Source organism: Punctularia strigosozonata, assembly GCF_000264995.1.
Source record: "Punctularia strigosozonata HHB-11173 SS5 unplaced genomic scaffold PUNSTscaffold_9, whole genome shotgun sequence".
NCBI lineage: Eukaryota > Fungi > Basidiomycota > Agaricomycetes > Corticiales > Punctulariaceae > Punctularia > Punctularia strigosozonata.
Genome location: NW_006767441.1, coordinates 100308 through 125733, shown reverse-complemented (window position 1 = coordinate 125733; position 25426 = coordinate 100308). Strand labels below are relative to the sequence as shown.

The 25426-nt window shown below is 55.1% G+C and overlaps 10 protein-coding genes across 10 annotated transcripts; 8 read left to right on the top strand and 2 right to left on the bottom strand.

Moving 5' to 3' along the window:
• Positions 1-48: 48 nt before the first annotated feature.
• PUNSTDRAFT_135671 (uncharacterized protein) lies at positions 49-1140 on the bottom strand (the record flags this gene model as incomplete). The annotated part of the gene is made up of 7 exons (XM_007385202.1): positions 49-101; positions 157-306; positions 379-634; positions 799-837; positions 891-928; positions 985-1024; positions 1072-1140. The coding sequence occupies 7 exons, from the start codon at positions 1138-1140 to the stop codon at positions 49-51; spliced, it is 645 nt and encodes a 214-aa protein (XP_007385264.1).
• A 638-nt stretch (positions 1141-1778) lies between these two features.
• On the top strand, positions 1779-2459 carry PUNSTDRAFT_53397 (uncharacterized protein; the record flags this gene model as incomplete). The annotated part of the gene is made up of 5 exons (XM_007385201.1): positions 1779-1832; positions 1890-1952; positions 2003-2101; positions 2158-2263; positions 2324-2459. Coding segments are annotated over exons 3-5 (233 nt in total), but the record flags the coding sequence as incomplete, so codon positions are not given.
• Positions 2460-5125: 2666 nt separating this feature from the next.
• PUNSTDRAFT_36320 (DNA breaking-rejoining enzyme) lies at positions 5126-6262 on the top strand (the record flags this gene model as incomplete). Its single annotated transcript, XM_007385200.1, has 1 exon — positions 5126-6262. A coding segment is annotated over one exon (1137 nt), but the record flags the coding sequence as incomplete, so codon positions are not given.
• A 946-nt stretch (positions 6263-7208) lies between these two features.
• PUNSTDRAFT_45515 (dehydrodolichyl diphosphate synthetase) lies at positions 7209-8313 on the top strand (the record flags this gene model as incomplete). Its single annotated transcript, XM_007385199.1, has 5 exons — positions 7209-7433; positions 7492-7634; positions 7683-7901; positions 7953-8073; positions 8128-8313. 5 exons carry the CDS (start codon positions 7209-7211, stop codon positions 8311-8313), a joined length of 894 nt encoding a protein of 297 aa, XP_007385261.1.
• A 510-nt stretch (positions 8314-8823) lies between these two features.
• Positions 8824-11170, top strand: PUNSTDRAFT_135667 (uncharacterized protein; the record flags this gene model as incomplete). Its single annotated transcript, XM_007385198.1, has 12 exons — positions 8824-9072; positions 9126-9232; positions 9279-9380; positions 9431-9635; positions 9695-9784; positions 9850-10024; positions 10077-10238; positions 10295-10376; positions 10430-10521; positions 10568-10747; positions 10796-11035; positions 11091-11170. 12 exons carry the CDS (start codon positions 8824-8826, stop codon positions 11168-11170), a joined length of 1764 nt encoding a protein of 587 aa, XP_007385260.1.
• Positions 11171-13620: 2450 nt separating this feature from the next.
• Positions 13621-14582, top strand: PUNSTDRAFT_144561 (NAD(P)-binding protein; the record flags this gene model as incomplete). The annotated part of the gene is made up of 2 exons (XM_007385197.1): positions 13621-13647; positions 13704-14582. The coding sequence occupies 2 exons, from the start codon at positions 13621-13623 to the stop codon at positions 14580-14582; spliced, it is 906 nt and encodes a 301-aa protein (XP_007385259.1).
• A 1758-nt stretch (positions 14583-16340) lies between these two features.
• On the top strand, positions 16341-18181 carry PUNSTDRAFT_104380 (AP endonuclease; the record flags this gene model as incomplete). Its single annotated transcript, XM_007385196.1, has 10 exons — positions 16341-16495; positions 16549-16716; positions 16770-16853; positions 16917-17031; positions 17085-17184; positions 17245-17261; positions 17315-17346; positions 17397-17404; positions 17460-17568; positions 17634-18181. The coding sequence occupies 10 exons, from the start codon at positions 16341-16343 to the stop codon at positions 18091-18093; spliced, it is 1248 nt and encodes a 415-aa protein (XP_007385258.1). The 3' UTR covers positions 18094-18181.
• Positions 18182-18264: 83 nt separating this feature from the next.
• On the top strand, positions 18265-20838 carry PUNSTDRAFT_144559 (DNase I-like protein; the record flags this gene model as incomplete). Its single annotated transcript, XM_007385195.1, has 11 exons — positions 18265-18609; positions 18671-19208; positions 19259-19287; positions 19343-19440; positions 19493-19619; positions 19672-19943; positions 19992-20090; positions 20143-20356; positions 20410-20602; positions 20653-20720; positions 20770-20838. The coding sequence occupies exons 1-11, from the start codon at positions 18457-18459 to the stop codon at positions 20836-20838; spliced, it is 1860 nt and encodes a 619-aa protein (XP_007385257.1). The 5' UTR covers positions 18265-18456.
• Positions 20839-21250: 412 nt separating this feature from the next.
• Positions 21251-23073, bottom strand: PUNSTDRAFT_144558 (uncharacterized protein; the record flags this gene model as incomplete). Its single annotated transcript, XM_007385194.1, has 4 exons — positions 21251-21273; positions 21326-22190; positions 22242-22739; positions 22800-23073. 3 exons carry the CDS (start codon positions 23071-23073, stop codon positions 21967-21969), a joined length of 996 nt encoding a protein of 331 aa, XP_007385256.1. The 3' UTR covers positions 21251-21273; positions 21326-21966.
• A 705-nt stretch (positions 23074-23778) lies between these two features.
• Positions 23779-25402, top strand: PUNSTDRAFT_126880 (uncharacterized protein). The gene has a single exon (XM_007385193.1). The coding sequence runs from the start codon at positions 23809-23811 to the stop codon at positions 25261-25263; it is 1455 nt and encodes a 484-aa protein (XP_007385255.1). The 5' UTR covers positions 23779-23808; the 3' UTR covers positions 25264-25402.
• Positions 25403-25426: the final 24 nt, after the last annotated feature.

The window sequence follows — 25426 nt, the reverse complement described above, 5'->3', positions numbered from 1 at the left end:
CACGGCCGACAGCATATACAATTGCGATACGTGAAAATTTGTCGAGTTTCAGTCGTCTTGGTAGTCGTAGTTGTGACGGTAGCCCGGCCTGCCGTGGAAATCTGCGAGAACCGTGAGCCATGGAACTACGAACCGATGGAAACGAGAGAAACGAACATGAACTGGTGTCGCGTACGGGACTGACGCCCGCGACGGCGGCGAGGTTCACGTATCCTCCGCCCGAGCGTGGCCCGGCGGAAGATGCTCCAGGCCGGATCCATGCGGCTCGGCACCAGACGCAGGTCACGGTGCTCGACCGTTTCGCCCCTTTTTCCCGCCAAAAGGTTCGTCTCAGTACAAGGAAACGCAGGACAGACGTGAACGGGGGGGCGCGCGTACACTGCTGGAAGCACTCCTTGTGGATACCCTTTCCGCACTCGTCGCAGAAGGAGAGCGTGGCCTCGGCGACGCCGTGCATCGTCTCGTAGCAGATCGGGCAGTCGTCGCCCGCTTCGGGGAGGCGCTTTTTCTTCGCGCTGCTGGCCTCGTCCGCATCCGCCGCGGTGGTGGTGGATCTGCCGGTCGCTTGCAGATACGCCTGGCGGACGCGGGCGTGGGCGACGGCATGTGGGGCCGCGGGCGCGCTGGCGAATATCTGTTCGAGTTCGGGTGTCAGGAGGGACCTGCGCGATGGTTTTCGGTTGGCCAATAATCACGGATATGTGGATGGTGTTTGGTGTTACCTTTGATACCAGGCGTGCGAGTGCTGTGGCACATGTAGAACTGTGTAACGGGTCGTCATGCGGGGAGAGAGCGCACGAGGAAGATACTGGCAGTACCTTTGAGGAACACGAAGAGCTGCGGCATGTGGACGTCAGTCGTGGGCGAGCAGCGGTTTCGGAGCCACTCACGACGTGTTTGCATGTATGTCCTTTCTGTGCATCAGGGCCTGCGTGCGGGACGGTGTCATTATAGGAGCGGGAAAAAAGATTGTGCCCCGCGTACAATTGCAGGACGGCTCTTTGTCGATCACGACGGTGTATACCTGCGATGTATTCAGCTCGACGTCCGGTACGGCCAGACACCTCCTACGTTGCCCGTGGACCCGAGCACGCTGAACTCTTCGCGGAGCTGTTCTCCCTCCCGACGACGATCGACCATAAAGAACCTGTCCCGGTTAGAGCACAGTCAAGATTCCCTCGGTCGATACATACCGTTGTGTCATGACCCTGTCAACGCGTTGCAGGACGTCCTTAGGGCAAGAGGCGCGGTAACGTCGAAGGCGTTTCTCCACTAGGCGATAGGAGGACGCGAGGTACGAGTGTCCGCCTATCAGAGGACAGGAGAGCGTCAGGGGGCGACAAGGGTGGGAGCACCCGCCCGCCGTAGTTGGTTTGAGTTCGGGGCGGGCGTCGGTGCATCCCACCTCTTGTCGCCGCCGCCACTTCGGTTTTTGGTCGATAAAGCTCGTTCACTATACGTTCGACTCGCGTTTACGTCTTTCTTCGAAATACTTATTGTATCGGTCATTCGACATGCCTCCCTTGAACATCGGGCGAGTTTTCCATCGCACCAACGCCCAAGGAGAACGCCTTCCACGCACGAACGCTTCTCAAGGGCTGAAAGAGTGGTGGGCTCTGCAATCGGTGGATGCCCGCTTAGAAAAGAATAAGGATCTGCACGAGAAGAACAATCAGCGAGAGTTCAGGCATTTAAGGTACCTAGCCGGGGACCCGGCTTATCCGAATGCGGCGTCGGACGACGAATCGGACGTGGAGATCCTCCCGGAGGAGATTGAACTCAATGAGAGAGAGAAAAGGGCGGCGGGCGAGGTACCTGGAAGGCTGAAGGTCCTGAGCGCGGAGAACGATGTCGGTTTCGGGGAGATAGGCAAGGTGGGGTTCCCGCACTGGTTCCAGGACCTCCTCTCTCGGGACGCATACTTTCCCCTCCACTTGTTTACCAACAAGAACCTGTGGGAGCTGCTCATGTTAGGAGACGAGATCCCGACGAAAGCTACGAACCCAAAGAATAAAGGGGAGAAGAGGCCTTTGTACGCGGACCTCAATCACAAAACGGTGGTCGACAAGATCGGTGTCGAGTCTGACCTGAAGCATGGCGACTGGGTGGTTGCCGTGAACAATCTGCTTACTTTCTACAAGCAGTACGCTGACCGACCTTTTGTGTCGCGATGGGAGCAACATTTCCGTCTCCTATCCACGATCCCGGATTGCGCGGAGAACTTTGAGGCGGTCTTGCGCGTCGACATGGACACTCGCCGTCGCTATGCGGCGCAGCCGTTCACTTTCGTGGCTGCCACGCTGACCACCACCTACGAGCTCACCAAACGCGACATCAAACAGGAGAAGGAGAACGTCCGTCTGGAGAAGAGCAACGCTGAGTTGCGGGAGGAGCTGGCAAGGAGGACACGGGGGGACGGTGACGGCGGACGCCGCGACCATGAGGGCGGTTCGCGGCGGCAGCCCCTCGCTCCGCGTTTCCACCCATACAATGGCCAGGGCTCGTCCTTTCCGGGCCACTTTCCAAGCCGCAAGGACTACATCAAGAAGACCGACCCAAAGGCGACCTGTCTACGTTGCGCCGCGACGGGACATTCCTTCCAGTCCTGCAAGGCCACACAGGTCGTCAACGGGAAACCATGCTACATCAACACGTACGGGAAGGGCAACAACGGCCTGTTCTTCTGCGCCCGTTACAACCTCAAAGGGGGCGGAGCGGATTGCCATCGTGCCGAACAGGGCGACAGACACTTCTGCTCCTTCTGCGGGCTCACCAACCACCACGCCCTCGCTTTCAAGTGTGTCGTCAGGCCTCCCGGTGAGGCCTGAGACACGCGCAAAGCCCCAACCGGATCTATCCCACACGCTAATCCATCGCGCACGCCTTCCTGATACGACATCACTAGAAGAGGAGGTTTACTCGCGCGTTGTCACCCCTTACGACGCGGAGGCCTTTGGGCACCTCCTGGAACAGACGGGTCTATCTCCAGCCTACCCGCTCCTCGTCCGTTTCCTCAGAGACGGTTTCCCGATGGGCACCTTTCCGGTCCTCTCGCAGACGGTCATCCTTCCGAATTCGAGGTCCTGCGATGGGCATGACGACATTATCTGGGAATATATACACAGCGAAAAGGAGGCCAGACGCTTCTCGGGGCCGTATTCGCAGGCCGAATGCGAAAGAGTATTACGCGGTCCTTTCATGGTATCGCCGCTACTGATCGCAACCTCAATTACGGACGAAGGGAAAGAGAAACACCGGGTCTGCCGGCACCTGTCCAAAGGGGATGAGCGACGGGGCCTCAACGCTGTCAACGATCACATCACTAAAGAAGACTTCCCAACGCATTTTGGCACCGCACGAGATTTAGCCGAGTTGGTGAGTAACACTATGTTTTACTGGATACGCCAGATGGATGCCGCTTCCCTGGGGGTTGTCGGGACAGGATTTGCCGCTTCCCTGGGGGATGTCGGGCGATGCAGCTCTGGGAGCTTGCGGACATCAGAGGCCGCTTATCGGGAAGGGTTGTCGTGCGGCGCGTGCTGGATGAACGGGACTGGGGCCCGGCACTATCGTGCGGGGCAGACCCGCTCAGGGCATGGGGTGGAGCTCTCCATTGTGTGCGGGCGAGATGCGCTTCAGCGGGGAGCTGACATACATGCGTGGCAGATCGCGACGTCAAGGCCAGGGACAAGGGCTATGACGCTGGACATCGCAGCTTTCCATCGTACATGCCCAATGGCGCCCGCCCACAAGCCTTGGTTTGTCGTGCGAGCACCCGATGGTTCCTTCTTTGTGGACCACACTGCCCCGTTCGGCTGCGCAGCATCCAGTAGCAACGCCGGGATGATAGGGAATGCCATCGCAGACATCTGGGAGCGGCTGGGCGTCGGGACTTGTATCAAGTATGAGGACGATTTCACCTGCGCGCAAGCGCCTATCAGCGACTCAATACCCCCATGCTACATGTACGACAAACGGGCAGCGATCGACCTCATCGCCCCCCTTCAGGTCCCGTGGCATGCCTCAAAGGGTCAAGACTACGGCGACGTATGCGTTTCGATTGGTTTTCGTTGGGATTTCAGCCAGCGACGGGTGTCCCTCCCTGACGCGAAGAGGACGAAGTTTCTGGAAAAAGTACGCGCCTTCCTGGTTTCATTCCGCAAGAACCGATGCTCGCTATATGATATCCAGTCTATCCATGGTTCTCTCTGCCATATTGCTTTTGCTTATCCAGCGGGACGCTCTCGACTCCCGGCTTTCTCCAACTTCGCTGCCTTATTCGCCGACAACCCGCACGCCAAAAAGTACCCATCCCACGCCGTGATCGCAGCTTTGGAATGGTGGCGCGAGACCCTCGAAATGCCAGGCGTATTCCGTTCCCTCGTCCCTCGGGGGCCTACCATAGACATGCACCTGTTCGTCGACGCCTCTACAGACTGGGGCATAGGTTTCATCTTTGGCCAACGATGGGACGCATGGGCTCTCGTTGGCGACTGGAGATCCAAGTGCAGGCATATTGGCTGGCTAGAAGCAGTGGCCCTCGAGCTCCTCGTATACGCTTTGGACATCGAGGGATTGACGGACATCAGGTTGAAGGTCCATTCCGACAACCAAGGTGTCATTGGTGCCTTCGACAAGGGCCGGTCCCCAAACCACGAGATCAATCTGGCTATTCGACGGATGGGGGTAGTTTTGGACGCACGGAACATTAGTCTGGATTTGGTGTATGTGGCGTCAGCCGACAACCCAGCAGATCCCATTTCTCGCGGAGAGTTGGGCGATCCGGAATCTCGTTTCACGTCGTATGCACTGCCACAGGAGTTGGTTGCGTTTCTGCAACGGGTGTGAGCCTTCGTCTTCGTACTCTACGATCTGTATTTCTGCACTGTGTCTCAACATCATGGCCTTTGCCTTTATGCAACCACCGAGCTCTGGCCCGAAAGGAGGGGAGATCACTCAAGGAACTCATGCAACCGGGCTCGCGTCACTCAGCAAGGATGAGTTGGAGGCTCGTATTCACGCCAAGCGGGCTGCGCCTGCAGCACCTCCTACATCGGCAACAGCGCAATCAGTTGGCGCCCGCCAATCCTCACTTTCCGGAAACTTCACGACAGCGACACCGAGCCGACCGAATGTCCAGGCACACGAACGCCTGCGCTATTGGTCGACATCATACACGCAAGAGCGAGAACGAGATGTTGTCGACCGGCTGGGCCTAGACATTGCCACTGCAGCAAAGGACGCAGCGATAGAGGGCTGGACGAAGAAGACCAGGGAAGTGTATGCGGCGGGCCCACTGCGTTTCACGCAATTCTGTCAGGAGAAAGGTGTCCCGGAGGCCTTATGGATGCCAGCTGACCCCTTCCTCATCGCCGCCTTCATTGCACATTTTCAAGGCTCAGTTGGCGGATCTTGCATCAAGAGCTGGTTGTCGGGTCTCAAGGCCTGGCACGATATACATGGGGCACCCTGGCATGGAGGGTCGGCCTTGGTCAAGCTTAGTCGAGTTGGCGCATCGCGAGCTGGTGCGAGTCACACGAAACCTCCCCGTTCCCCCATCACCATCGCACACCTACGCGCCCTCGAGCAGGGCCTAACACTCACGAACCCGAAGGACGCAGCGATCTGGGCAGTGGCGACGAACGCGTTCTGGGGATGCCGTCGCCTAGGGGAGCTCACCGTCCCCTCGCTTGGAGGCTTCGAAGGGAGATTCCACGTACAACACGGCACACGGATGGATTGGAGGCGCGTGGCGGCAGCGGATTCAGTCTCGTACCGCATACCTTGGACGAAAACCACCAAGGACGGCGGCGCGTCGGTCACTCTCAACGAACAGGACGTCGCCTGCCCTCTGCAGGCGCTTTCGACACACCTGGCGGTTAACGGTGGTGCGGGGCCCACCGAGCATCTGTTTGCGTACAGGGACCCTTCAGGGCTGTTCAAGCCCATGGTAAAATCGGTTTTCTTGGCCCGTTGCAACGAAATCTGGGCTGGGGCGGAACTAGAGGAGGTACAGGGCCACGGTTTCCGCATCGGAGGGACCACGGAGTTACTGCTGGCAGGGGTTGCACCAGAAGCGGTGCAGAAGCTGGGTTCCTGGTCTTCGTCGGCCTTCTTGGCGTACTGGAGAAGGGTCGAGATCATTGTAGCATCCAACATCGCGCAGGCCTACTCTAGGGAGAGGATCGAGGTCGTCCGCAACTCGATCGAAGATTTTCGTACCCGACACGGACTCGCACAAGCACGGACAACCACCCAGGAAGATGGAGACGCTTGATGTCCAACCTCGCCGCGCTCTTGGGGGGTTGCCTGCCACTCGCTTTGCAGTCGCGCCCGGCGGAGGAGCTTAGCTCGGATGGGGGAGCCCGGCGCGACCTGCCCAGTCTGGGTGGGAGCGCAGCAGACCTTCGCCCTACCATCTCTCTCTACTGGATGTACTGTACTCTTCGTGTTCTACCTCGGTAATCTCACACATAGCCCTTAGTGATCCTGTTAGGCGATAGGAGGACGCGAGGTACGAGTGTCCGCCTATCAGAGGACAGGAGAGCGTCAGGGGGCGACAAGGGTGGGAGCACCCGCCCGCCGTAGTTGGTTTGAGTTCGGGGCGGGCGTCGGTGCATCCCACCTCTTGTCGCCGCCGCCACTTCGGTTTTTGGTCGCCCACCCACCCAACCCTTTCGATAGCACCTTGGCACGAGTGGGTCCGAAATCATTGGACCACTGCGTGCCTTGGAGCTCAAGGTCCTCCTTTCGCAGGTGGTACCCGGGTGGGAGCGCAGCAGACCTTCGCCCTACCATCTCTCTCTACTGGATGTACTGTACTCTTCGTGTTCTACCTCGGTAATCTCACACATAGCCCTTAGTGATCCTGTCACAGGGGCGTCGGGATCCTTCTTCTTGCGTTGCTTCTTGGCCGGGGATGGTAAGACGGGTTGAGCGGAGGGACCGACCGAGGTAGTATATGATCCATCGTACGTTCCTACGTATTCATCCAGCTGAGCGATCGCTTTCGACGTTCTGCTGCCCTGTTGCTTTGGGGGAACATCGACAATTCCCGGACATGACGACGGGCCAGCATTGCAAAAGTCGTCGACGTCCTGCCGTTGACGCTTTCGAACCGACATCGTTCGTGCTCTGATACCGTAGTGGATGAAAGTCTATTCAGAACGCAAACGCGACGCGTGACTTTATAACTCTTGTCTCCTTCGATGACGGTATCGCGCTTTGCCTTCTTGGCATTGTTTCTCAACCTCTGGACGTGGCTCAAGGCGCAGGCGTTGACAAAGGCCCGCCATGCGTTGCTCAAGGTGCTCTCTGCAGGTCCGGTGCCGCAGCACATCGCGTTCGTCATGGACGGCAACAGGCGACACGCTCGGCGGCATCACAAGCGAATAGCGGAGGGCCACTTTGACGGCTTCACGGCCTTGCAGAGGGTCGGTCGGCTTTGTCGAAAGTGGACCCGACCTCGAGCTTTGACGAAGGAAATTGTAGATACTAGAGATCTGTCTGAAGATGAACGTACGCTGTGTCACCGCGTTTGCGTTCGCGCTGGAGAACTTCAAGCGCTCCGAAGAGGAGGTCGAGGCGCTCATGGATCTTGCGGAGAAGAAACTGGGGGAGATGTGCCAGCACGGGTATGCGACATACAATCCAAAATGCTTTCTGTACTGACGGGTGCTCAGAGAGATGCTTGACCGGTACGGCGTCCGCCTGAATATCCTCGGTCGGAAAGAATTGCTGCCACCTCGGGTTCGGGAGGCAGCGCGCAAAGCAGAAGAGATGACCCGTCACAACGATAGGGCCATCCTGAACCTCTGTATGCCTTACGGCTCTCGGGACGACATGACCACTGCGGTCCAGAAAACGATACAAACTTTCTTAGAGAAGGGCTTGTCTCCAAGGTCTCTTTAGAATTACCCTCAACGATAGCCCATTTCTGATTGCGATGTTAGAGATATAACGGAAGAGGACATAGATGCGCACATGATGACTTCACTCGGCGGCAGTCCCCCCGTGGATGTACTCATCCGGAGCAGCGGTGTCAAACGCCTCAGCGACTTTCTTCTATGGCAGGTATGGATCGTTGCGCTGTCTTGAATATTCTCATGCTCAGCCCTGTCCACCTAGTGTTGCGACGATACGCAGATCCAGTTTTCCTCGACGTACTGGCCCGACTTTGGTCTATGGGATCTCATCCCGGTGATCCTCGATTTCCAGCGCAAGGTCTGGTCTAAGGAAGCGCATAAAGCGAAGCTCTCACCTTTCGCTTTTCCTGGCCCGGGTGTAGCTGGGCTTAGAGATTACCGTCGATAATCTGCGTCCAATATACGACGTAGCCATGGGACGTCTTCACGAGGTTCGCTGCCTCCGTACCTGGTCGGGACGTATTCACCACCGGTATCAAACGCTCCCGTCTTAACACGACCATGCGTAACATCTTCGCAAACTGCAGGAGTCGGAAGGCAGTGGGCTGGAACCCGGACGGCCCGGGCAGGTCCTTGGATGGAGTGGTGGTTGTCACGATGGTACCGCTTGGGCGTCGTCTCCATATGAGATACCCTGATGTTCGCGCGCTAGCCACTGGCAAGCGTTGACTACTGTACTCTTACAGTGTATGTCGCACATACGTAGTCCGTCTGATCCAGACCATGTCAGGATCGCGGCGGAGTAGCGCCGTAGACGTGCGATCGTCGCTATTTTTAGCGGCATCATGGCGTCACGCAGGTATTGTTACCGCCACCATGGCGGGGCTCGGATTGAGATAACTTATAACATCCACGACCGGTGCGGAGATGCACACGATACTGCTCTACGATCTCCACCATGCCCAGCGACGCCATCCTCGCGCTCGCCACCGGCCCCGACACCGTCACCAGCGTGCTCGCCCGAGATCCGACCAGGGACATTGACAAGGTCGCCGAGCAACTCTTCCCCCCAAAGGTTGTCGGGGGGAAGCACTCCAAGGAGGCAAAACGCGCGTTGAAGGGCCACGAAGACTACTCGGATCTCGATCTTGCACGGGCGGAGAAGTGCGGAAAGTTCCCGTATAAGCCGAGCGAGCTGTTCTTGAAGGTGAGCGTGCGGAGTTGCGCCTAGATCGTGGAGGATTGTAACATGTCGGACAGATATACTCGGATGTACTAGACACTCTCGAGAGGAATCCACTGATTGGAGTCGTCTCCCCCCCACTGCTCGGGTCATCTGGAGTTGTGACCCTGAGCATAGTCTCGACGTACGTTCCTACCAGCTTTTAATAAGACGTACTCATGACCATACAGGATTCCGGATATCATGAGGCACTACAAGCATTTGATTGTGAATTGCCGATTCGAAGTCATGCTCGCGACAAACTTTTGGCAGGAATCTTATGCTTCGTCGTTGTAAGCACACCGTTTGCTCATAGACGAGCATCCACTCAAGATCCGCACAGCGTACACGATGCTCTGATCGAACTATCTCAGCGATATATCGCAGACCCGTCCAAATACCGATCGAAACCCGTTGTCAAGTTCATTTATGACCGTGGTTCACCGAAGCAGGTTTTCCAAAACCATTTGCACATTAAACCGGAAGAATGGGCAGGGCTAGGGCTTCCCAAGCCTGAGGAGATACCGGGAATCGAATTCGAGGCAATGGTATACCCGAACCGCTCTGTCACCTGTTCCGTTCCCTGGGATAACCATTCTTCTTCTAGAATTACCACCGGCCAATCGCCGGCACCTTCCACGCCAAGTACATGGTCGTCGATAGACGTATCGCCGTCCTCAATTCCAACAATATTCAGGTGTGTCAAACAGGATCTACCCGCGTTGATTAGCATCGTGTGTTGACACATTCTTGTCGTGCCAGGACAATGCGAATGTCGAAATGATGGCGCAGTTCGAAGGACCGATCGTGGAGTCGTTCTACGACATGTCATTGATCAGCTGGGCGAAGGCCTCTTCCGTACCCCTGCCACTCATCTCGGGACCTTTCGCACCCGCAACCGACTTCAAATTTGGACGGGAGAACCCAGCCGTTGAATGTTAGTGATTGCATCCAAATAGCCTACAGGTTGCGTAACCCCGCACGCACAGATGTCTTCGTCCCTCCCAGCGAAGGGGGTGTAGCTGGCCAATGGCAGGCGCCGGATAAAATTAAAAATACACCTATCACTGCGGAGGACTTCAAACCGCACATCATCCATGAACCGCACTCCCCGGTTCCGATGGCTATGGTGAATCGTCATCCCCACGGCAGTACGTTGTACCCACGGGAACGGGATGATTTGGATTGCTCACTAGTGGATCCTCAGCTCCTGGCCACGAGGATGTCGATGTGCCTCAGAACGTTGCTTGGTTAGCTGGCTTCAGGCTTGCGCAGAAGAGCGTCTTCATGTAACACTTCGATCTTCATCCGGAGTAAACCATCACTGACTCTGTCGAGACAGCCAGACACCGGACTTCAATGCTAAACCGGTGGTCGAAGCTTGCTTAGATGCATGCAAGCGCGATGTCGTATGCACGCTGTACCTCTGTCTCGGTATGTTCTATTCTTTGCGTACGCGGTTTGTATTGACGTGATATAGGTTACAACGACTCGGGTGAGATGCTTCCTATGCAGGGAGGCACCAACAGCAAGGTCGTGATCGATATGTACACTGCGCTGAACAAGGAAGGCAAAGGTCACAATCTCAAGGTCTACTGGTACACCGCCAAGGACCAGCACACGCCCATTGACGCCGCCAAGAAGGACCGCAATTGTCACAGTCAGTATCCTTATTGCTCCGTCGCTCTCACCTGCTCACCGCATGCAGTCAAATACGCCTGCTTCGACGACCAGGTCGCGATCATGGGCAACGGCAATCAGGACACGCAGTCCTGGTTCCACTCTCAAGAGATCAACGTCATGGTCGATTCCCCGCAGATCTGCAAGGAGTGGTACGAAGGCATCAATCACAATCAGAACACGCGCCAAGATGGTTTGCTTGACGAGAAAGACGGTTTGTACCGTGATAAGGAGGGCCAAGTCGTTCAATCGGCTGCGGGTACAGCTAGTACGTGGAGATTTGGATCAGGTTCGCAGTCTAGGCGCTCACATCCATCTCACAGGCGGGCCCACAGCGTTGCTCAAGGGTATCAAGGGCACAATCGATCGTGTCCGGGGGGTGGGCGGTACCGGTGGCGCTTAAAGTTTACATGATCCGTCACTTCGTCTGTGTCTCTATTCCTAACGTCAGTAGCGGAACCCACATTGTAACAGTGCTATCCTACGTAACAGGACGTTGTATGTTATACATATAATGCAATCAAATGGGGTATATATGACTTGACCGAACGCTGCCTCGACACAAGATTAAGAAGATTCAGAGGCGGTGTCGCCAGCAGCCACCTTCACTACTGCGGTCGCACCGACATCTACTACACCGAATCCTCCTTCCGCCTCCCAGTCGTTCACCCCTTCTCTGTCACATGCCTCCTTCAGTTCTAATATTGGCTCGAGGGCCTCGATGTCGCTTCCGGCGAACGTTGCGAAATGCATCCCTTAAATATTGTCCAAACCCGTTTGAGACCGAACGGGAGCCAGGTAGACTCACCTAGAGTATGTCTGGATCTTATGTCCTTGTGAAGAAGCAGGGCATGAGTTGGCGACGCGTGTAGACCGTCTAACAGGTCCGTGGAGGCGATCTGCGATGGACAACATTTATCTGAGAGGTCAGAGAGACCACTAACTTTAGGTACGCACTCTCATGCCCATTGCGGCAACCCAAGACAGGGATCCACCACGCCATATGGGAATCATGGCAAGATCGAAGGGACCATATTTATCACCGATTTCTATACGCTCATGAGGTCTAGCGATGGATTTCTTGATGTCAACATTCCATACCTTTGAATGCAGGGCACGGACCACTTTCGGTCATATATCCGGTGTCCCTGCGATATGTGTGAACCATGTAGTCTGATATAAGAGGTTGAGAAGTACAGACCCTGCGTAATAAATGCTTGCCCCGCCTTCTTGCACAACCCAGCTCGCCCATAGGGTAGTAGCCTGGTCGTGAATCCCGCGCCCTGTTCGACACCGTCATGACAGTTTCTCGCCGGACGCATGACGGCACTAACCACTACCATGTTGAGCCGGACAACAGATGATTCGAGTTCGTTCACCATCGTGCACTCCTGGGCGAGGAAGATCGATGAATTCCCACCAATCCAGTTCATGTATCTGTTCGGCAGGAATGCCACACGACAGAAACCAAGCTTTATTACCTGCAGGAGGAATTCAGCAAACGACACGATCCATTCAACACAGTAACACTCACCGAGAGGCACGATATAATGTACTCGTTTGCCGCGATTCCTGTGTATTTGTTCAACGGTCGGCCAATCTAAATGATCATAACTGGGAATTGGTTAATCCAAAGACCGCGCATCCAAGCTTATGTTATCTCCTCACTGATTATGACTGGTTATCAAGAAATGGAATTCCGGGAGTTCTTCAAGGCTGCATGGCGGCGGAAGCCGCCGCTTGGGTCCCGCCCACTGAGTCGGAGAGGCGCGCTCGGACCATATGGGATCGAAGACCACGCGAGTGGGGGTTATTGTTTTTGCTGCTGGTAACTGTACTATGAAGCCCTTCTCGCCGCTTCAGCAATGCTGCCTCCCTTTTCGAGTGGTCGAGACACTCACGGCATGGCCCAACCATGTAGCTTTCACCCTCCCTTCGTCTGGCTCTGATCGCCCAAAGTCTGGTTTGACAACCTTTATCTGCTTTGCGGGATGATTATGCAGACGACGCGCCCACTCTAGCGGAAAGCGATTGAAGATGACTTGTCCAGACTCGAGTAGCGACTTGGGCTGAACCCAGGGATTCCTGAATGCCGTCGACTTCGAGTTCGCATGGTGGGCAGGTATAGTTGAGCCGTTCTTAGTCGTGGTCATGATGCGGATCGCGGATCAAGCCCACCGTTAGCCAAGCGAACGAGGCATGTATATCTGATGTATATCGTTACTCCAGCCTTCTGCACGAGGATGACACAGTGCTGGTCGAAGCGATGATGTCACTGTCTTGGGCGTACTTGTAGCAACAGAGTCATGTGATACATTAAGTGCCAGCTGCTGCGCTGCTGAGCGCTTAGCGGCTGTCTTGCCGCATAGATATTGCACCAGCATCGTTCAAAACACCCAAGATGAACTGTAACCATCTTCGAAGCGCATGCGTACGTCCAAATTGCATGGCCGAAGCACACGCAAGCAGGTCGGCGTCCACCAAACGGCTCACGTATCCAAATCTGTCCCAGAACATGATATCCGATCAACCTCTCCTCACCTGAACGTACCACTCCAGGCCCATATCGAGTGCTGGCGCCGAGATAGACGGCATTTCAACTGTCCGCCGAGCAACCGAATGGCACGGCACGCACTGTTCATGCGAATATTCAGCGACTGCACAGCGACCACGCAAGATGTTCCGAACCTTGCGACCAGAAATGTCATCGCCAACCCTATCATGTTCTGTGTTGCGCGGTAGCCACGGCCCTGCGCCCTGGTATATTAAAGTGAGCAAAGAGTTACGAATAGACGCATCCCAAACCCACCCACTGAACTCGCAGTCATCCCACCACCTTTCAACACTTTCACAATGGCACTTAAAGTCGCCGTAGCAGGTGTACGTCCCTTCAGTAAAATCAACACGCAACGGTCCCGTAATTCACACTGTTACAGGCCACTGGAACCCTTGGCCCGTACCTCGTACAGGGCCTCGTCGGCGCCGGGATTGATGTCACCGTCCTTTCTCGCCAGGCGAGCGTGTCAGGTCTCCCCGCCGCCGTCACCGTCCGCCAGGTCGACTATGACTCTGTTGAGTCGCTTACCGCCGCCCTCCAGGGCCAGGATGCCGTCGTGTCCGTCGTTGCTCAGACGGCGGTGCTCAAGCAGAAGGCGCTCATCGACGCCGCCGTCGCCGCCGGCGTGAAGCGCTTCTTCCCGGCCGAATTCGGGGTCGACACCTTGAACCCCAAAGTGCGCGCTCTGCCGATCAAAGCCCACAAGGTGGAGATCCAGAACTATCTGGCCGAGGTCAGCGCGAAGACGGACCTCACCTACACCATCCTCCTCAACGGCCCATTCCTCGACGCGTACATCGCGCAGGACTTCCTCCTCGGATACGCCGGGCTGAAGAGCCGCCGCGTTACACTCTTCGACGGCGGAGATGTCGCATTCAGTGCGACGACCGTGCCGCACATCATCCAGAGCGTCATCTCCATCCTTCACCACCTCGAAGAAACGGAGAACCGCGCGGTCTACGTGGAGGACATCACCTTAACCCAGAACCAGATCTTGCGCCTTGCGCAGGAGCTGACTCCCGGCGAGACCTGGACCACCGTCCCGGTCAGCACGGCTGAGATAGCGGCGACAGCATACGAGGCGTTGGGACGCGAGGGTATGACCGAGAAAGTCGCCATCGATTTCATTTTGGTCGCGGTATGGGGACAGGGGATGTCGGGCAAATTTGCCAAGACGGACAACGAGCTACTCGGCATCACGCCCCTGACGGAGGAGGACGTGAAGGCTATGATCAAGAAGGCGTTGGATTCATTTTAGGTCGGGTTTTATTCAGAAAGAATGCATGTACGCACATGGTGCCATAAGTAGCCGTTTGTTGTATATACTGGAGCCCTTGGATAGATGGATATCGAATCCATTGGCGTTTGTTGTAGCCTGACGTCAACACGCATTTTCTCGAGACAGTCGGCACAAGGATCACGAGTAAGAAACGAGATCTACATGAGTTAGCAATACAGAAATATCTATATACCGGATTGCGTGCATGAGACCAAAGTCCTTAGAAGTCGAGAAAACCGAACGAACGATCACTGTGGCCACAAATTCTTCAGACCGGCTAGGAATAGCCAACGCTAGGGACGCGGTGGTGGTGCAGCAAGGTTGGGCCTCCCACCAGCGACGGACTGTTGTGACCCGCTAACATGGAGCTGCCACAGGGCATCTGCACAGTGTCATATCGACGTATGCTTTGTCGTTACCGAGAACGTACGCACCAGCGAGATCATCAGGCGAAAGATCTGTCGGCGTCCATCCGTCCGTTCTCTCTGCGTCCTCCCGCTCGGATTCACTGAGCAGCGTATCGAAAACCCACTTTACATAGGCCTCTCTTGCGGATTCAAGTCGGGCTTCATCTAAGGCGATGTATTTCAGAAATGGGAGCTTGAAAAGAACGGGAGGAACTCGTTCCAAGGTCCGGACGGATAGAACACGGCGTCTTGTCAATGAACAAATGCGCGGGCAAGTCACTAACCTGCTGGCTCGAAAGGAGTTCGCGTGAGCCGTGGGCTGCCAATCTTAGCGGTGAGCGATGCCGTCTAGGCGACGTGAGACAGAGGACATGAGAGGCAAAGTTGAATACGAACACGTATGTCAGTCAGCAAGGCGAGGGACTTCACCCTGCAGTCAGACAGCTCGTACTTCAACATTGGATAGTACGCCGATACGCCCGACAGCGCCATATTGATTTCTTTTGTTTCCCCGATGACTCTGCGTGGATGCGTTGAGCGAGGTCAAGTAACAGTAATCAAGATCTCCTTGGCCAGCCTGGTCTGCAAGTTGTACAATTCCTTTTTCATGGTCTTCCCGATCTTATCTGCGTGCTCTTCGAGTGTGCGTACCGCACATACCTGGAGCTCTTGCACTGCGTTGACTTGCGCGACCAAATGCATGAAGTTTGCCATGGTGTACGCGACTTTATTCAGTAGATCGGATTCAGACGTGGACATGACCGGCACGTCTCAGCAATGCAAGGACCGCTAGATCGCGCGAAGGCGCTTACTGACACGCAGGGTGCGAACATATGTAACGGAGGGCGAGTCTGCCGCCGCTCCTCAGAAGAAAGACGGACAGCATTTGTCATTTACGTATACATAACCGCACCTTCTGCAACAAACATAACCAAACGCACAACGGCAACGTGAGTACTGTGACCACCTATTGCCATATCACAGATTTGACCAGTGCTTTGCAGGGATGCAGAACTGAGGCCTGAGGAAGCAGAGTCAACGCAAAGTCTGACTCAAACCTTACATAGAGTCTAACTTTCGAAGCGGGATACACGTGATATCATCTTATAACCCGACCACGAACAATCGAGGCCGCTATATGAGCACTTTGTCTGTGGCTCGTCGCTTTCGATTGATGTCTGCACGCGTCGTCCGCGGAGAGCGGGTCCACGCTGCCGCCGTTCAAGGCACCTCCGATGGAAGTGAAGTCACACCGCGCTCCCGTAAACGCGTCAGAGCGGACAAATCAGACATCGTCACGGAAGTTGTTGCGGAAGGCGAACACGCGCCAATGCCAAAGAAGCGGCGAGCAAAGAAGAAAGGGAAAGATGTCTCCCCGCACCCGGAGGACTACCGGGTCCGCGTGTCGAGTCCGTGGAAGGTAGGTGCCCATGTATCGGCCGCAGGAGGCGTAGAGAATGCGATTCAGAACGCAGCCTCCATCGGGTGAGGTTGCACAATATATCATATGCGCGGTCCTTTGCTCACAGTCGCCGCAGAGCTAACGCATTCGCGCTCTTCCTCAAGTCTCAGCGGAAGTGGACGGCTCCTCCTGCCAAGGAAGAGTCCATTCTTAGCTTTCCGACGCGTTCCAAACTCTTCGGGTACACACCGGCCAATGTTCTACCACATGGAAGCTACCTGATCAACCTCGGAAATCCCGACGCGTGCGTATCTTAACACCTAACCATGTAGGCTTCTATGCTGATGGTGAAGCTAGTGACAAGCGCAACAAATCTTACGAGTGTTTCCTGGACGAACTACAGCGCTGCGAACAACTCGGTCTCCAGTTATATAACTTCCAGTGCGTATTTTATGCGTCACTACATTCGGCCTGCACCGCGGCACTAACCAGCTTGCTTTACAGTCCAGGCTCCACAGTGGGCAATGCTACACAGGAGGAATCACTGGCGCTGGTAGCGGAATGCATCAATCGAGCTCACGAGGAAACCGAGTCTGTAGTGGTCGTCTTAGAGAACACGGTAAGGCGATCCTTTCGTCTTCAATACTGACGTCCTAATGCACTCATCATCAGGCCGGTGCTGGAAACGTGCTTGGTTCTCGCTTTTCCGAACTCGCAACAATTATCCAGCAAGTACATGATAAGAGTAGGATCGGAGTCTGCTTGGATACGTGCAAGTCATTTCTTTCAGAGATTCATATGACGCGAAGGTTGATGCTTTGCCTGTATCCAGGCCACATGTTCGCAGCGGTAGGATAAAAGGCGTCCGACTTTTGCTCGGAGTATTACTAACAACGTGCCAGGGATATGATATCCGCACTCCGGACGACTGGAAGTAAGTCGATAACATTTATCATGATCCAGCCTTCTGACAACAGCATCCAGCGCGACGAGTGAGTATGGCGAGCTCTTGCTTTGGGCATTGTTGACTGATGATCCGTTTCGCAGTGACGTCCTTCGAACAAGAAATAGGGATACAGTACCTCAAAGGCATGCACCTCAATGACTCAAAAGCCCCGCTCGGTTCCAAGAAGGATCGCCACGAGAACATTGGCCAGTATGTACCTCCCTGCCACTGACACGTTCCCCAGCGAAATGAAAGGCTAATCGAATATGGCATAGGGGTCACTTGGGTTTGGCATCTTTCCTCAACATTCTCACCGACTCGCGTACGCAGGGAATCCCACTGGTTCTAGAAACACCAAATTATGACGATGACACCGGCGTGTGGGCCGCCGAGGTCGATATTCTCAATCGCCTTTCCACGCTCTCTCTGGGTCCCAGGCACCTAGGCACTTCCCCGGAAGTGGAGTGTCAGCTTAAAGAATGGACTGAGGAAGTACATGCGGCGGTCAAGAAGGCAAGCGTGGCCAAGGTCGCAAAACAAGTAAAGTCGGCAACCCACAGGAGATTGAAGAGTCGGAAAGGACCGCAGGGTGACGCAGGGCAGGACGAAGACGGGAAGGAGCAGGAATCTCGGGCGATGGAACGAGAACAGGGGGGGCTGTCCGACCTCTCTGAGCTATCTGACCTTACAGTAGAAGAAGAGGCGCAGTTGGTCGACGAAAATAGGACATTGTGATGAGTAGCCGCCAGTAGGATAACGCCCATCGTCTTCTAGTCAGTCTCGGGTCAAGCGCTGCGACTGGAAAGTATCGCGGATGCACAGCCACATCAGAGCCGGCCAAGCGCACGAGCGGCGTACGCGTTCCCATGGCTTCTTCGAACACACGTGTGCCTTTGAAAGGAGAGACGATCATTCAACGTGGATCCCGGTGCGGCTCCCTATTGATCTGTTCGTTCCCAAGAACTGCCGCAATTGGTGGATAGCCGCATGGTACCCGTACACTATCCGGACCACACCGCGCGGAGACCTGCGTCGTGCGACCGTCCTGGATCCATTCAAGAAGCAACCACCGATGCGTACTTCCGCTAGTGAACCGTGATGCTTCTCCGGCTCCTCCCCGTCGCCGCCGCGCTAGCTGGCTTGGTTTCGCTTGTACGGGCCACCGACATTACCGATATCCAGGGCCCTGCCTTTCTCTCGCCTCTGAACGGACAAAAGGTACATAATGTTACAGGTGTTGTTACAGCGATCGTACGTAACAGTTATGATATCGTTCCCTTCTTCAAATCAATGACCTGTTGGATACACATAGGGCGACTCTGGATTTTTCCTACAGGGCACTCCGTCCTCGGATGTCCGGAAGTCCGCCGGCCTGAGAGTGTTCACGACGAGCAAGACTATCCTGGCTCAAATTGCCGTTGGTGACCTCATTTCTCTCGACGGCAAAGTCAACGAGTTCCGCTCGTCAACTGCTCCCAACGACCTCTTCGGTACCGAGCTCGGTTCTCCAGCGAACATCACCGTCATTGCGAAGAACAGCACCATCACCCCGGTCGTCATAGGCAAACATCGTCTTCCACCTACCCAGCAGCTATCTGCCCTGGATGTCGCAGCTGGCCACGACGGCTGGTTAGCGGTACCCAACAACCAGTCACAGATCGATGCTGTTAACGCGACCCTCCAGCCACACAAGTTCGGTCTTGACTTTTGGGAGAGCTTGGAGGGCCAGCTCATCACCGTCCCTGCGCCGACCGCTATCGACTTCGAGAATTCGTTCGGCGAGTTCTGGGTATACGGTGACTGGCCTGTGACTGGCAAAAACTCTCGCAATACGCTAACCCTCACCCTTGGTGCGTAATGCTCGAAAGACTGGATCAGTTCGTGTGCTCATGACATACAGGTCCTGACGGAATCCCGGATGCTAACCCGGTAACGGAAAACTGGGTCCTGGACCTGAGCAGCACATCTGATGCGAAATTTTCAGGAAGTGATCATTGTTGGGTCGCCATTGGATGGTACCGATAATCCCTCTGTCGCTTTGGGCACCACACTTTCGGACATCACAGGTGTCGTAGTCTTCCAGTACGTTTTACTAGTGGATCGGCGAGTTCTTCAGGATCGAATCCCTTTGCAGATTTGGCTTCTTCTACGTCTTACCGTTGACCGCCCCTTCGATTCTTACGAAGCCTAACTCGACGGTCCCCCCTACGACGCTTGTCTCCACCAAGAACGCTTGCGAGATCACTTTCGGCGATTACAATGTATGAACCCTGTTTCTCTTACCTAGGGGCTTGCTAAATTCTGTCTGTATAGGTGGAAAATTTGGGGCCGACCACTGCTCATCTTCCTACCATCGCAACGCACATCGCCCAGTTTCTCCGCATGCCGGACATGATGTTCTTGCAAGAAATACAAGATGATGACGGACCCACCAACGACGGCGTTGTTACTGCCAATGTGACCCTTCAAACGCTCGTGAACGCTATCGCAAATATCACGAATATCACGTACAGCTTTGTCAACATCCCCGGCGTGAATAATGCAGACGGAGGAGAACCGGGAGGAAACATTCGTCAGGCCTACCTGTGGGTTCAGTAGCGCGTTGTCTCGTCATCGTGCTGAAGATCCGTCAGCTGGAATCCTAAGAAGATCTCCCTCGTGTCTGGAGCGCCCGTCGGCACCGCGCTTGAGGCTGTCCATGTAACCGGATCCTTCCTCAACCCGAAGCTGAGGCGCGTTTATCCCGCATCCCTCCGCTTTTGTGGTCGCTCATTGAGAAATCAGCCTGAATCCTGGGCGCATCGAACCCAACAACTCCGTCTGGGAGGATTCCAGAAAGCCTCTGGCTGCCGAGTGGCAGACGGCGAATGGACATCGCTTCTTCACGGTGAATCTCCATCTTGAGTCGAAAGGCGGCAGCACTACGGAGGAAGGCAACGCACGGCCTCCCGTCAATTTGCCTGTCGAAAAGCGTACAGGCCAAGTCAATGTGACAGCGGTATGCACTCTTCAGCGATCTTCGTGTTCGTGATCTAAACTCAGCAACGACAGAATTTTGTCAAGCAAATTCTTGCGAAAGATCCGTCGGCCAACGTCATCGTCGCGGGAGACTGTAACGAGTACACCCAAACTCGATCTGTGTTCCACTCGTTCAAAGGAATTCTGAACGACATCGATGTAACGTCCGGTGTTCCTCAGGTCGAGCGTTATACATACGTTTTCGACATGAACACAGAACAGCTGGGTGAGTTCCACCGAATACGATCGATGTTATTGGCTGATGGAGAACGCCAGATCACATTTTCATATCTGATGCCATTGCGTCGAGGGGGACCGAAGTGGAACATGTCCATGTGAATCAGGTAATGAAATCTGCATGCGACATCGACCTTGATGCTCACGACCTCGCAGTGGGCGCCCAGCATCGATGCGCGTACTAGTGATCATGATCCTACGGTCGCGCGCGTGAAGGTATGCTAGACGCATGAACTGTACCTAGAGGCGGGCCACGACAGTAAAATGAGGACATGTTGGTTTTCTTGTAGCAATGTCGAACATGCTTAAAGAACGCGTGTACCATAACAACGGCCAATACAGGCGAAATACATATCCATCATATTGGACACGATGCTGGCTCCTCACCGGGGAAGAGCAGCGCATCGGGAGCCAGGCGTGCCGTAATTCGCGACTCATGCTCGGACATTACGAGCGGAGTCTCTTCGGGCACATCCTGTACAAACGCCACCGTAGTCCGCCACTTCGGGCAAAAGGAGAAGCAATTCTCGGGCGTCGAGAGAAATGGTGCGGGGGAGGTCGTAAACCCTGTTGGCCGATCTGTCCGGGTAAGGTTGTCGTTGGTTGCGATCTATCGACCGGGTTCGCGGAGACGGGATCTACTTCCTCCTGCGTCAAATCCTGTACATCAGTTCAGCTCTGAGTTGGACATGGCGCGTCCAGTACGACCCACCTCGATAATCGTCGACGTTATTGCACGACTAATGCAGGTTTCAACGCTAGGCACAGCAACCGTGTCTATTTCCGAGTGTGGTGCCTCGTTTTCAATCATCCCTCCAGGACTCTCGTGCATGGTTTCGTGGATTGTTTCCGGGACACGCCCTGGGAGGGCACCTTCGCAAACGAGCGGGATAGCTAATACGGGGTTCTCTTCATCCAATGGAAGTAAGGTTGAGGTTGAAACAGCCATCGGTTCCATATCTGTTGCCGCCGGATTTTCGTGGGTGCAGTTACAGATGAATGCAGCAAATGACATGAATGGTCTTGCGAGCTTCGGTAGATTGATGGATCGGAGGGCGTCGTCCGGTGGTATGCAGATGGATGCCATGCAACAAATGGGTACGATCTACAGAAGCGTGCTCAATGACTTCGGCCCATGGGGGGAACGTTCTTATAGTGGTGCTGAAGTTGGTGGCCCTGTAAACAATGCACGCGCACTGTGGCGAGGGCGACGGAGCATGGCAGCAGGGTGCAAATCGGAGGTGTGGCCATGTTTCGTCTCCCTCCGCAGTCAATCGACGATCTGGGCATCATCCCTCGCGAACGTGAACAAAGCGTTGCCTCCGACGGCACATTGCGACGCCGTTTGACTTCCTAGTCCACGGTGAGCCCTGCAATGCGCTCGAACCATTCCACCAAAGCCGCCACCCTGCGAACTGCCATATCGCTCATCCCTAAGCGGAGATCAGGACGGAGTCGATTGTCTTCATGCGAGTATGGCATCGTGCGATAGCATATCTCCATCCTCGGGTTGAAGAATGCTGAAGCTGTGAGGTTGAGGGTTGGGTTGGTCGTGGACCCATACGTTGCACTGATGTCTACAGTTGATACAAATGTCAGCAAAGCCAAGGTCGGGCTGAGTCACTTACTTTCGAAGAGAACGATGTCACCCTTCTTCACGGCGAGTTCCTCGGTATTTCCTCCCCAAGTGTCTGCCACTTCCCTCCATGCAACCATCTTGGCCACGGGCCCGCCGTCGTCTCCAATGCAAAGTTTAAGGACGGAAACCTCCTTGCCGGCATCGACCCCTTTCTTGACCCTGATGGTTTCAGGTCCTTCTACTTCGAAGACGGCGACGAGGAAGGACACTCTGCGAGCATTTAATCGAGACAACGATTCGGTAGGGTGGAGTGAGCCCATGTTGACGAGAGCATGCGGGTTGAAGGCGAAGACAGGAAAAAGCGCGATGGATGACTCGTCTGAATGATTCCCGCTTCGTGCATACGATCCCGTATCATAGGTATAACCTGTCTCATCCAAGAATGACCTAGCACGATGGTGGATTGAAGGTTCCAAGATTGAAGCATCCCCCTTGGTAACTTGGTTGTCTTGGTCCTCGGTGGGTAGCCACGTAATCGCAGTCGCTCCTGAAGATTCACTGAGACCGACTGACACACATTACAACGATGTTGGACAACTCGACTCACCGTCTTCGGCCTCTTCCAAGGCGAGCTGGTAGTCCTCAGTCGAAGAATCGTCAAATATTGCGTTCCCATATATCAAGGAAAGTCGGCGGCTTGCGGCCTCAAGAGTCGCGATAGGGAGTGGTTGAGTACGTTGTGTTAACAGTGTTGCCCGTTCCGACAGCAGACCAGGCTCCGTGGAGCCGATTTGACGCCAATAGCATGTGGAAAGGCCATTGACGTTGGCACGTAGGTCAGTAGCTGAAGGTGCACCGGTGAAAACTACAAAGCGTGGCATGATGCACGACCGTCGACCGTGCTAGCACATAAGGCTTGAGCGCCACAGGAGATGAGCAGTACATATGCGATGTACTTCCTCCACTCGAGTCTCATGTAGTTCTTGGTGGCGATATGGTAGAACTGCATGCTGCTATAGAAGAGCTGTACAAAGGAAACCTATGGTAGTTCGATCACTGACGCATCTCCTCCAGTCGCAAGCCGGTAACTTATAAGGTTGTCCGCGTCGGATGTAATGTGACTGGGAAATGCACGTGGAGCACTGATTCTGGGCACTGCAGGATGTAAACGCGGATAAACCTCTTGCCAGACGAACGCTTTGACTGACCAAGTCACCTAGAATTGTGCTCAAATCGAACGAGACGTGCGAAGATTATACCTCGCAGTATTACTGGAGTTGGACCTGCTCCCGCGATCATCGTCGCTTGAGACCATGATAGCGTCAACGACGAAGTTGGCGGTCGGAGACCGACCGTTCAAGCCGTCATGAGCGATCCGGGCATAGTCATCCCGGGGGCGGGACTTTCAAGTTTCGCGGATGCGGATCGTCTTGGATATCCGCCTCATAGGCGCATAGATGATGGGTTCTGGGTCAGGACCCACTTTTTGATCATACAATCTTTGGTACGCTTTTCCATACCTACCTTGCGAAGATTTTAATGACTAGCATTCCAGTATGATGGACGACCTCACCGATCTCACAACGGCGCTCCTGCTCCCCGAAGACCGTGTTCAGATGAGTCCCCCGCCCACGAAGTCGCAATACGTGTCCGAAACAGGCTATCCCCCTGAAAACGATGGACAACAGCCATACATACTCCATGGAGTTCACATTCTACCATCCGAACTCATATTGATGATATTCGATCGCGGCCTAATGGCTGACCGCCTTCGTGGGGCTCGCAGGCGGATCCGGATTCCCTTTCCGGTGCTCGTGTCGCATGTCTGCATGCATTGGCGAGCCCTCGCCCTCGGCTCGCCTTGGCTGTGGACTGACATTCACCTTACGCTCTATCATGGCACCAAATTCTGGAGGCTCTATCTCCAGAGGTCTTATCCAGCAGCCCTGTCCGTGGACCTTGTCTGCGGACCTGCCCGCGGAAAACACGACGGCGCTATGCTCGAGCTGGCTCTTCACCTAATACTCCCTCATATTATGCGGTGGAAGCGGCTCACAGTATTCTCGGACCGCGATCAAGTTATCAGGACGCTCGCCGACAGCCTCAAGGACCAGTCGGCGCCCGCGCTGGAGACGCTCGAATTCCTTCATTCCGACGTCTCCTGGTGGGGTGAAGCGACACCGATCCAGTTCTTCTGCGGCGACACCCCCAGTCTCTCGACGATCCGCCTACGGAACATCACATGGGACTGGCGCAAGACGTCGCCCATCAACTTGACGACCCTCGACATTGCCATCCCCCGTTCATACGCCTTCATGGCGTTCTCGTGGACGGACTTCGAGGAGATAGTTCACAACTCCCCGCGCCTCGTTCATCTGGCCCTATCTGGCGCACCGATTGCGCTTCCGAGTCAGGAAGTCGTCACTGCCCCCGTTGTGATCGAAACTCTCCGCTCCCTCATGATCAAACTTGCCGATACTGGCACGTACAGCACCAGACTCTGTGCTCTTATGTCCATGCCCCGCCTCGAGGAACTGACCATCGAAGGTGGAATGCAAGGCTTCATGCGAGCCCTACCGAGCTGGCAACCGTGGTCCGTGTCAAATGTCAAGCCCGACGAATGGGAGGTCAAGTACCCTCGTATGCGCAAGCTTACTCTCATCGAGACGGACCCATGGGAGCCGGATCTCATTTCGCTGCACTTCGCGCAAGCTCTTCCAGGCACGGAGGAACTACGCCTGATAGGCGTAGACGTCGCGCCGATCTTCCGCTTTCTATCACAAGCGTTCAACTTCGATTTTCCCTCCTCGGCTGCGGCGACGGTTCCTTGGCGCGGATTAAAGATCATAAATATCGAGAAATGGCCAAAATACGAGCATGTTAGTCCGTTGATGCTCGCCGCTGGCTCCATCGAAGCGACGAGTGCGGAGGTGGAAGGGATCAAGCGCCTAGTGGAACACCGGAAGAGAACAGGCAAGCCACTTCACGCATTGGTGGTACGTCCCGTAGAGGCTTTTCGAAAGGGCGCCATTGCCATGTGGCTTCGCGAGCAAGGACTAGACCCCCTGTAGGACATGACCATGGGTTGTACCGGTACTAATACGAGCACTGGAATGGAACTGTCCGAATACTGCATGCGCTCCATCATACATACATGATCAGGAGGTGCTCATTGTTCGGACGTGAAGCTTCAACCTATATACGCATGTTTCCATGGGAGTCCTTTATCCCTTA